The sequence below is a fragment of the Vicia villosa genome, linkage group LG2, assembly GCF_029867415.1.
Source record: "Vicia villosa cultivar HV-30 ecotype Madison, WI linkage group LG2, Vvil1.0, whole genome shotgun sequence".
Lineage (NCBI taxonomy): Eukaryota > Viridiplantae > Streptophyta > Magnoliopsida > Fabales > Fabaceae > Vicia > Vicia villosa.
Window position 1 is genome coordinate 130,133,450 of NC_081181.1, and position 11,759 is coordinate 130,145,208.

Sequence of the window (11,759 nt, forward strand, 5' to 3'; positions counted from 1 at the left end):
GATGGGCGTGAGGGGTGCTAACACCTTCCCCTCGTGTAACCGACTCCCTTACCCTTTTCCTCTGGTCGTAAGACCGTTGTTTTGTTTTGTGGTTTGCTGGCATTCCCTTCCTTTTCAGGATAAATATGTTAGTGGCGACTCTGTTAATTTTCGCGGTAGCGACAGCTGGCGACTCTGCTGGGGACGTCTCGACCTGTTGCTGGTCCGGACTCAGCGAGTCTATCCTAGCGCTTGTGTGTTTATCATTGGGTGCTTTACTGCTTTGCATATTTACCTGTTTGCATTGCATTCTATGTGCGCTTTTACTTTTCTGCATCATATTCTGGACTGGTTGGATCTCTGTCTGTTGGGTGGGTGTTTCAAGAGGTAAAAGGCCCAATACCCAGGCTATGTGTGAACCATAGGAACCCTAGGATAGAGTGGGAGCATGGTTTGTCTCGAGGTGTACGTCTCGGGATGGATTATTTGACCATGAGCAGAGTAGTGGTTTCAAACGGAGGTATTATCGTCACCCGCTTCCGTGCTGTGATGATGCTTACCTTCGGGCGGACCGTATACTGCGTTTCATGACCTTACCTTGGCCTAGATTTTACCCGTGAGCGGGGCGGGAATCAATGATCATTTAACAAGTACATTGTTGGTGACCGCTGTTCTTGTTCATGGGTTACCGCTGTTCTTGTTCGTGGGTTACCGCTGTTCTCGTTCGTGGGTTACCGCTGTTCTTGTTCGAGTGTACTATTGGTTCCTGTTCGTGGGGTACTATGGTTCTTGTTCGAGTGGTAATCTGTGTTCTATTCCAGTGTGTTATTGACTATGGGCTTTGGTTCCGTGGATTGATATTCTATGTTCCGTGTGGTATACCATTTGAGGCCGAACCTCTGGCTTTGTATTATGTGTGCTACCGGCAGTCCAGAATGCCTGGTGGGCGGCAACAAGCCCCACCATTCTGCATCATAGCATATTTATTTCCAAAAGAAACGCAAAAAAAAAATATATGTATAACAAACATTTGCATGTCATATTTTCAGGGACATTCGAGAGTTCATTCAAGTTGAAGATGGACACTCCCATTGATACTGTCAAGGAAGCAAAGAGACATACGCACACCTACAGCTTCTTCCGAGAGCCGTTGACCGCATTAGAGGGTTTGAGTTCGTTAATGACCTCTTTCTTCCTGAAGAGTTTCACGGATGATTATGGGAATATCTTGACTTTGTTGGAAACCGTGGTTGATACTCCTGCTTTGCAAACCTTGATGCAGTTCTATGATCCTGAAATGAGGTGTTTCACGTTCCAGGATTACCAGTTGGCTCCGACATTGGAATAGTACTCTATCATTCTTAATCTCAAGGTAAAAGACGAAGTGCCATTCATCGACGTTCCAAATGAAGTGAATTTCAAGTTGATTGTTGCTGCTCTTTATTTGAGCATAAAAGAAGTATCTGATAATTGGAAGTCGAATGGAGGTGTCTCGGGGTTCTCTTTGAAGTTCTTGGTGAGAAAAGCTAAAGAGGAATTTGAGAAAAAGAATTGGAATGCGTACAACGCATTGCTTGCTGTGGCTATTTACGGGATTGTGATGTTCCCAAATGTTCCCAATTTTGTAGACTCGGCCGCGGTACACATCTTCATGGGAAAGAATCCTATTCCTACATTGTTGGCCGATACTTATTATGCCGTTCATTCCCGATATGAGAAACGTGGTGGTGCCATCACTTGTTGCCTTCAGATGTTGTTCATCTGGTTCCTTTCTTTGTTGCCTAGCAAAGGACCTTTTGTGAAGACAAGGGATACGCTCAAGTGGACACACAGGATTATGTCACTTACTTCTTATGATATTCAGTGGCAAAAGTATCGAATTAACGTTTCTGAAGTGATTGTTGGGTGCGGTAAGTTCGATAATGTTCCTTTGGTTGGTACTAGAGGTTGCATCAATTACAATCCCGTGGTATCCTTGCGTCAGTTGGGGTATACGTTGAAAGACAAGCCGGCGGATCACTTGATAGCGGAGACAGTCTATTTTGCGAAGGGGTCGGTTCCAGAAAAGTTGAAAGGGATAATTGTGGCTTGGAAGAAGATCCGTAAGCATAATGGAGCCCATTTAGGGAAGAAGGAATTACTCGCTTTGACACCGTATATTGAATGGATTATAAAACGGGTCGGAAACTTGTTGCTGCCATATGATAGGGTTGCACCACTTCAAAAGCAACCTCCTTTGATTCTATCCAAATTTGTGCCAACAGAACTTTACAAGGATGCTTTGGTTACCAACTACAGGTTGCATGAAAGAGAGCAAGAGACCAATTTGAAGTTCTTTGAAGAGAGAGATGCAAAGATGAGGTTGATGCACCAGCTCAAGCAAGTCGAAGGCGCAAGTTCAAGTCAAGCTAGTACCCGGAGGCGTCCCTATGAGTTGCTAGAGGAAGATTTGCATCACAAGCAGCAAGAGTGTCTACAGTTACAGAGATCAGAGAGTAGTCTCAAGAGGCAGAAGCGGGATTCAGATAAACAACTAGCAGAAGAGAAGGCTTAGACTGCTCGACTTGAAGAAGAACTAAGAAGACTCCGAGCCCAACGGAGAGGAGATGGAGAAGTTCATTCTGTTGCCAGGCGATCCTAGTATCACTGTAGGGTGGATTTGTTTGATCCATGATGGTTGATTTGATGTTTATGCTTGATGTTTGTCGCCCATGTCCAGGATTGTTGGATGGGGTCGCATTTTGATGTTCGGAATTTCTTTTGTATGCCTTATGAGCACATTGTGACACGGTTATGTGTTTTATTTGTAAGAACTCAAATTCTCAGTTATGTTTGAATGAAATATGCTCAGTTTGCTGAATTATTCTCGTGTGCGGATTGTTATTCAAATATATTCGGTATCAGGGTTACTATGTCCTATCTGAAAGTGGGATGAACTCTTGGATACCTGAAAATTGACAAACATTTCATGCATATCATTCATATATCATACATGTCATGTATTTGCAGGTTTTGCAGGTCTTATATCTTATGTCTCACTGTTTTGTTATTAGAAGGAGTTCTAAGACGGCTAATCACCCGTATCCGACTAGGAGCAATCAGAGAAGGCAGATGGAACAGATTTAAGAACAAATGGCAGAGATGAGAGCTCAACTGACAGAGCAGATGAATGCGCAGATGGCGCAGTTTATGGAAGCATTGACTAATGTGACCAAGGGGCAGGATGACTTGCGAGTTCTTGTCGAGAACTCCAGAAGGAATGAGAATGGAGGACATCCAGGGCTGTTTGATGATGTGTCTGGTAGAATTGACGATCATCATGATCCGAATGAGTTTGATCACGTGGGAGGGCACTATAATCCTTTCAATGAGCATCACGGGTTTCCACCTCCACCTCCGTCTCGTCTGTTGGGAAGGAGAGATCATCAGAACCGTGGTAATTTGGATTTCAATGTTGAGAATTTTGACCAGGTATCAAGGCATAGTGCTGAGGGTGCACATGATGAAGTTGAGAGGTATCGTCTGATTGAAGAACGTCTCAGGGCTGTTGAAGGCAAAGGGGTGTTGGGCATGGATATCAATGACTTGGGGTTGGTTCCCGGTGTGAGGATCCCACCAAAATTCAAAGTTCCATCTTTTGACAAATACAATGGGGCGACTTGTCCCATGACTCATGTCAAGGCTTACTATCGCAAGATGTCAGTTTATTCTGAGGATGAGGGTTTTCTAATGCATTTCTTCCAGGATAGCTTGGCTGGAGCTTCCTTGGAGTGGTATGTTCAACTCGAGCGCACCCATATCCATTCTTGGAGAGATCTTGTGGAGGCTTTCATTAAGCACTATCAGTACAATGTTGATATGGCACCCAACAGGACCCAATTGCAGAGTTTGGTTCAGGGGTCTAAAGAATCTTTCAAAGAGTACGCTCAGAAATGGCGTGAGTTAGCCGCAAGAGTTCAGCCACCGATGACTGAACGTGAGATGATTGATATGTTCACCAGTACTTTGTCTGGACACTATTATTTGGCTTGCAGTGCTTCAGCCAACTTTTCTGAAATGGTGAGATATGGCGAACGTGTTGAGATGGGTCTAAAGATGGGGAAAATTCAGTTGGGAGCTTCTTCTAATTCTGCTGGTGGTAAGAAACAAATTGAAGGTTATGCCAGAAGGAAAGAAGGAAATGCTGATGCCATATATGGAAGAAGGGGTTCAGGGAGAAGCAATTCACAAGTTAATGCTGTCATGATCCCAGTACCACAACAACAACAGCAGGGACAACGTTCCAATAATGATCGCTATCCTCCCAGGACTAGGCCTCACAGAAAGATTGATCCGATTCCTATGACTTATGCTCAAGTGTTGCAACATTTGCTCAAGATTGAGAAGATTACTTTGAGAGATGCTCCGAATGCTCCGGACACACAATCTCCGAATTACAATGCAAACGCACGATGTGCTTTCCATTCAGGGGCCGCTGGGCATGATACCGAGAGGTGTATTGCGTTGAAGAACAAAGTCCAGGACTTGTTGGATCAAAAGATAATTCAGTTCACTCCTACACCCAATATTGTCAATAATCCGATGCCTGCTCACGGAGGTTCGGGTGTGAATGCCATTGAGAGTGAAGAGATAAATGTTGTATCTGAAGTGAGTTGTTTGACTTTTCCTCTTGTATCTGTGAAACAACATTTGATCAATAGCGGTATCTTCCCGGGCTGTGAAGTTGATTGTGAGAATTGCAAAAGTCAACCTGAAGGTTGTGATGATTTGAAAGGTATGGTACAAAAGCTGATTGATGAGGGTCCTCTTCAGTTCTATCGAAGGTTGAGAGGTGCGAAGAGTAAGGATGGTGAAGTGTCTCTGATCTCAATTCCTTATGATCCGGTTGTTCCAATATGTATCCAAGTGCCTATTCAGATACTTGTCAGTATCCCATATGAGGAACGACCAGCAGCGTTGATGATTACTGTGCCAGGGCCTATTCCATATGAGAGTGAGAAGGCCATCCCTTGGCATTATGGTTAAGATGTATATTACTATGGCACGAAGGAGGAAGGCGAGCCATCTAAAGAGAAGTTTGTTGAGGCCTCAGTTGCAAACACTGGTAATTTCGCCGGTACTGGTAGGATCACTCGCAGTGGTAGGGTGTTCTCTCCTCAGCTTGTTCAAAATAATGCAGATGCTTTGGCTAAGGCCAAAGGAAAACAAGTAATGACCGATGTCCAGAATTCTCCGATTCAGAGTGGGGCACCTGATAGTGCTGTGTCTTCCAAGGATGTGGAGGAATTATTGAGGATCATCAGGAAGTCTGATTACAAGGTTGTTGAGCAGTTGGGTCAGACCCAGTCAAAGATTTCCATCTTGCAACTACTGATGTGTTCAGAAGGTCATAGGGATGCCCTCTTGAGAATCCTGAATGGTGCTTACGTCCCGCATGAAATATCTGTGAATCAGCTAGAGGCGGTAGCCAATAATATCTCTGCTGGGAATGGTTTGGGATTTACTGATCGTGATCTTCCTCCAGAAGGGAGAAACCATAACAAGGCTTTGCATATTTCGATTGAATGTAAGGGGACGACTTTGTCTCGTGTTTTGGTTGATACTGGGTCTTCTTTGAATGTACTTCCCAAATCGGCTCTCATGCGAATTGACTATGCCGGTGTGGAGTTAAGGCCTAGTGAGTTGGTTGTGCGCGCCTTTGACGGTTCAAGGAGGTCTGTGTTCGGAGAGGTAGATCTACCAATCCAACTGGGTCCTCAGATCTTCACTACAACCTTTTATGTGATGGATATTCAACCTGCTTACTGTTGTTTGTTGGGACGACCGTGGATTCATAAAGCCGGTGCTGTGACATCCACTCTTCATCAGAAGTTGAAGTATCCGGTTGATGGTAAAGTGGTGACAGTTTGTGGTGAAGAAGATTATATTGTGAGTCATTTGTCCTCTTTCCGATACGTAGAGATCGAAGGTGAAATACATGAGACTCCGTTCCAAGCGTTTGAGGCTGTGAACGCTGTGAGAATTCCTCCTTATGAGACAACGAAGCCAGAAACGGTTATGTCCTCTTTGAAAGATGCTCAGGTTGTCGTTGAGACTGGAAGAGTGGAAGGCTGGGGGCAAGTAATTGACGTGCGTCCCAAATTTGACAAGAATGGTCTTGGTTTCAATCCTGGAAGACAGAATGCATCGCCCAAGTCTAGTGTCCTTAGCCCGATCAAGTTTGTGAGTAGAGGTGTCATTCAAGACGGTCAGGTTCATACCATTGTCAATGGTGAAGAAGTGGATAGTGATTGTGACTTTGATAGCTGGATTCGTCCAAGTATTCCTGGAGAGATACCTTGCAACTGGACAATCGAACAGGTCATCCAAGTTACACAAGCTCAGGAGTAAATTCCTTGTTTTTACTTTCCTTATCATGCCATAATTCCTACGCTCTGCCCAAGGCGTAGTGAATCATTTGTAGGGCCATGCAGTTCGCATTTTTCAAAGTTAATCATGAAATAAAAGGACGTTTTTGCATTCAAATGTTTTGCTCTTTGTCTTTCTTTTTAACTTTTTCCTTTAAATGGCAATGTTTTTGCACACACTTGCACATATCTTAATAAAAATAAAACTAAAATAAAAACATCAATCATGCAGATGTTCCATTACCACGGATTCCATTGGTAACAGTTCCGCTATTGCTTATTATGATTTTGACAATCCGATCTACCAAGCCGAGGAGGAAGCTTATGAAGATTGTGATCTCCCCGACGAGTTGGCCAGATTGTTGAAACAGGAAAAGAAAGCGATTTAGCCGCATCAAGAGGTAATCGAGATGGTAAATGTTGGTACTAAAGAGCAGGTCCGAGAGGTCAAGATAGGGGCTGCACTTGAGAGTAGTGTGAAGCAGAGGCTTATTGATATGTTGAAAGAGTATGCGGACATCTTTGCTTGGTCCTATGAGGATATGCCAGGTCTTGATACAGATATTGTGGTACACCGTCTACCTCTCAAGGAAGATAGTCCTCCTGTCAAGCAAAAGCTTCGAAGGACTCGCCCAGATATGTCTGAGAAGATTAAGAAAGAGGTTGAGAAACAGTTTGATGCTGGCTTTCTGCAAGTTGTGAATTACCCGCCGTGGGTTGCGAATATTGTCCCTGTACCTAAAAAGGACGGAAAAGTCAGGATGTGTGTTGATTACAGAGATTTGAATAGGGCGAGTCCGAAAGATGATTTCCCTCTTCCCCATATTGATGTGTTGGTGGATAATACTGCTCCTTTCAAAGTGTTTTCCTTCATGGATGGCTTCTCTGGGTACAATCAGATCAAGATGGCACCAGAAGACATGGAGAAAACAACATTTATCACACCGTGGGGAACTTTCTGCTACAAAGTCATGCCTTTTGGGTTGAAAAACGCAGGGGCAACGTATCAGCGTGCCATGGTGACTCTTTTTCACGACATGATTCACAAAGAGATTGAAGTGTATGTTGACGACATGATTGCAAAGTCTCACACTGAAGAAGAGCACTTGGTTCATTTGCAGAAATTGTTTGAAAGGCTTCGGGAATTCAGACTGAGGTTGAATCCAAACAAATGCACTTTCGGAGTGCGATCCGGAAAGTTGTTGGGCTTTGTTGTTAGTGGGAAAGGTATTGAGGTCGATCCTGCAAAAATAAAAGCTATACAAGAGATGCCTGAGCCGAGAACAGAAAAAGAAGTTCGTGGTTTCTTAGGGAGATTGAACTACATTGCTAGATTCATCTCTCATCTTACGGCCACTTGTGAACCAATATTCAAATTGCTAAGAAAAGATCAGACGGCCAGGTGGAATAATGATTGTCAAAAAGCATTCGAAAAAGTGAAAGAGTATCTGCAAGAACCTCCGATACTAATGCCTCCAGTTCCAGGAAGGCCTTTGATTATGTACCTCACGGTTCTTGAAAATTCAATGGGATGTGTGCTGGGTCAACATGACGAGTCTGGCCGAAAAGAGCATGCAATATACTACCTTAGCAAAAATTTTACCGACTGTGAATCCCGATACTCACTGCTCGAGAAAACTTGCTGTGCTTTGGTGTGGGCTGCTCGCCGGCTGAGGCAGTATATGTTGGTTCACACCACCTTCTTGATTTCCAAGATGGATCCTATCAAGTATGTTTTTGAGAAGCCCGCTCTTTCCGGAAGAGTAGCCAGATGGCAAATGATTTTGACTGAATATGATATCCAGTATACTACCCAGAAAGCCATCAAAGGTAGTGTATTGGCGGATTATCTCGCGCATCAGCCGGTCGAAGATTATGAACCGATGAAGTTTGAATTTCCCAATGAGGACGTCCTGTACATTAGAGATTGTAACATTCCCAGACCAGAGGAAGGACCCGAACCAGGATCGCGATGGACGCTAGTGTTCGATGGTGCCTCTAATGCACTCGGGAATGGTGTTGGAGCTGTAATTACTTCTCCATCAGGTTTTCATATTCCGTTTACAGCCAGAATCTGTTTTGATTGCACTAATAATATGGCTGAGTATGAAGCTTGCATCTATGGTATCGAAGCTGCGATCGATTTGCGAATCAAGTACTTGAAAGTTTATGGGGATTCCAATCTTGTCATTAGCCAGATCAATGGAGATTGGGAAACTCGCCATCAGAATCTGATGAGACTCATTCCATACTTTGATGAGATCACATTTGAGCATATTTCTAGAGAAGAGAACAATCTTGCTGATGCTCTCGCTACTTTGGCTTCCATGTTCAAAGTGAAATGGGCCAATGAAGCGCCTAACATCACCATCAACAGGTTGGATGAACCAGCATTTTGCTTTGAAGCTGATGTCGAACTGGATGGAAATCCGTGGTATCATGATATCAAAAAGTTCCTCGAAACTCAAGAGTATCCTCCCGAAGCGTCGGTGACTGATAAGAAGTTTCTGAGAAGTTTTGCAGCTAAGTTCTATCTTAACGGTGGTGTATTGTACAAGAGGCATCATGACGGTGTGTTGCTCCGATGTGTTGTTAAGGAGGAAGCTTCGAAAATTATAGAGGAAATGCACGAAGGTGAGTTTGGTACCCATTCTAGTGGGCATACAATGGCTAAGAAGATCTTGAGGGCTGGTTACTATTGGTCCACTATGGAAACTGATTGTCATAACCATGTCAGAATTTGTCACAAGTGCCAGATCTATGCTGATAAAGTGCACGTGCCGCCTGTGCCTTTGAATGTTTTGACTTCTCCGTGGCCTTTTGCAATGTGGGGCATTGATATGATTGGAGAGATTAAGCCTACTGCTTCTAATGGACATCGCTTCATTTTGGTTGCCATCGATTACTTCACCAAGTGGGTTGAAGCCGCATCTTATGTGAATGTTACCAAGCAAGTGATTACTCGTTTTATCAAGCACAACATAATCTGTCGTTATGGGATTCCTGAGAAGATCATTACTGACAATGGATCGAATCTCAATAACAAGTTGATGAAGGAGCTTTGTGAGTCCTTCAAGATTAAGCATCACAATTCTTCTCCGTATCGTCCAAGGATGAATGGCGCTGTTGAAGCGGCTAATAAGAACATTAAGAAGATTGTGCAGAAGATGGTAGTGACTTACCGAGATTGGCACGAGATGCTACCTTTTGCCTTGCATGGTTATCGTACCTCTGTGCGTACATCGACTGGGGCAACTCCTTTCTCGCTTGTTTACGGCATGGAAGCGGTATTGCCTGTTGAGGTTGAGATCCCTTCCCCGAGGATTATGAAAGACGTCGAGCTTGACGAGTCAGAATGGGTACAGAATCGGATGGATCAGTTGAACCTCATTGATGAAAAGCGTTTGGCAGCTATTGGTCATGGTCAGGTGTACCAAAAGAAGATGAGAAAAGCTTTTGACAAGCGGGTACGACCCCAAAGCTACAAACCAGGTGATCTGGTGCTCAAAAGAATCATTCTTCCTCAAGGTGATCCTCGAGGCAAGTGGACTCCGACGTATGAAGGCCCCTTTGTTGTGCAGAAAGTGTTCTCTGGCGGTGCCATGATGCTTGCAACGATGGATGGCGAGAACTTTCCGCACCCTGTGAACGCGGATGTAGTCAAAAAATACTTCGCATAGACCTGATAAGAAAAAAGAAAAAAAAAAGAAAAAAAAAGAAGAAAAAAGAAAAGAAAAGAAAATGAATCAGGCAAAAGAATGAAAAAGAAGCGAATATACCCGCTAAGTTGAAAACCCGGAAGGGCGACTTAGGCAAAAAAGGGACAAAAGCGAATGACTACATCTTGCACGCCACCTTGGCAATCACTCTTCATACATGCTTAGGGCTCCCGACCGAGGGATAAGCAAGACTCCGTGTTCTTGAGTTTGCACCTGGCAGCTCAAATCCCTAAAGCATTCACAACATCCAATCACTTTGTTTAGGGCGCCCGACCGAGGGATAAGCAAGACTCCGTGTTCTTGAGTTTGCACCTGGCAGCTCAAATCCCTAAAGCATTCACAAATTCCAATCACTTTGTTTAGGGCTCCCGACTGTCGCGGGGAAAAATCGTTGTCCTTTTTCGGGATGAGACACCTGATGCCTTCTTTGGGCTCGAGTGCTCAAAAAAATGATTTTTCTTTTGTACCGACCAAACTTTTTATTGTTTCCAAAAGAGGAAAAGGAAAAAAGCTGCAATAACCTAAAAGTGGGGGGAGAGATCTTGGGTAAGAGGGTTGGTTATACGAAGGGAAGGTATTAGCACCCAACGTATCTATAGTACTCTATAGGTTTCTTTGTTTTGTTTATTCCATTCTTGTTATGGTGGAGGTTCTTGTGAGAAAGAGGTGGGACCTAAGGTGTTTGTTTGATTATGCTCGCAAAGATCATCGCGATCCTCTGCATACATATCCCTTAGAGGGAATCAGAGCATCTGTAGCTCGGGGTCTACGGGTGCTAAGGTTTGAGTGGTTTGAGAGAGAAGTTTTGCTCGCCAAGGATACGACCTTGTGCCTACGTATTCTCAAAGGGATGTTGAGAAAGTCAGAGCAATCGTAGTTCCCACTTATGCTAGTGGAAGCAAAGGATAAGAGACAAATGTCATCTAAATGTTCGATGTATCTAATCTATATCATCACATACATCTGTTTGATTTTTGTTTGAAAATCTTTTCATTATAAGCCCTGGGCTGTGCCACTTATGGCGCTTAGAATGATAAAGATGTTTTTGTTGTTTAACCAGCCTTGTGGCAAAAACTTTCAATGAAGTCAGCCTTGTGACAAAACGTTTTGATTAATCAGCCAGCCTCGTGGCAAAAGTTTCAATGAAGTCAGCCTTGTGACAAAAACTTTGATTAATCAGCCAGTATGGTGGCAAAATGGTTTGATTGATTAGCCAGCCTTGTGGCAAAAAGAAGTTTGATTTGATTGATTGTTTGTGATGATATAGAAGAGATACTCCTATCATAGAGATGATAAATGTCTAATCTCCTAGGGTATTTGATTTGGATATTGGGATGCTTATAAGAAGCCCGTGGGTCCTTGTACGAAGCCCAAGAGGAGGCTATCCGAGGGTCCTTGCATTGTAAGCCCAAGAGGAGGCTATGGGAGGGACAATCCAGGGTCCTTGCATTGTAAGCCCAAGAGGAGGCTATGGGAGGGACAAGTCGTTTGTATGAAGCCCAAGAGGAGGCATGGTATAGTTGGTTTGAGCTCTTAGAGCGATTTCACCGGGAAACCATACTCTATGTCCTAACCTAAACTAGGGAGATTCTTTGCACGAAGCCCAATAGGAGGCTATGGGGAACCTAGTGTTGTACTAAGTTGAACAAGCACA

The 11,759-nt window shown here is 43.8% G+C and overlaps 1 protein-coding gene across 1 annotated transcript; it reads left to right on the forward strand.

Annotated features, from left to right (window-relative positions):
* The first annotated feature begins 914 nt into the window (after positions 1-914).
* LOC131650009 (uncharacterized) lies at positions 915-2,533 on the forward strand. The gene is made up of 3 exons (XM_058919750.1): positions 915-921; positions 1,029-1,326; positions 1,429-2,533. The coding sequence occupies exons 1-3, from the start codon at positions 915-917 to the stop codon at positions 2,531-2,533; spliced, it is 1,410 nt and encodes a 469-aa protein (XP_058775733.1).
* Positions 2,534-11,759: the final 9,226 nt, after the last annotated feature.

Coding starts and splice junctions, on each gene's coding strand:
- LOC131650009 (XM_058919750.1), top strand. Junction 1,327..1,428: donor TTGGCTCCGACATTGGAATA/GTACTCTATCAT, acceptor TCTTTATTTGAG/CATAAAAGAAGTATCTGATA.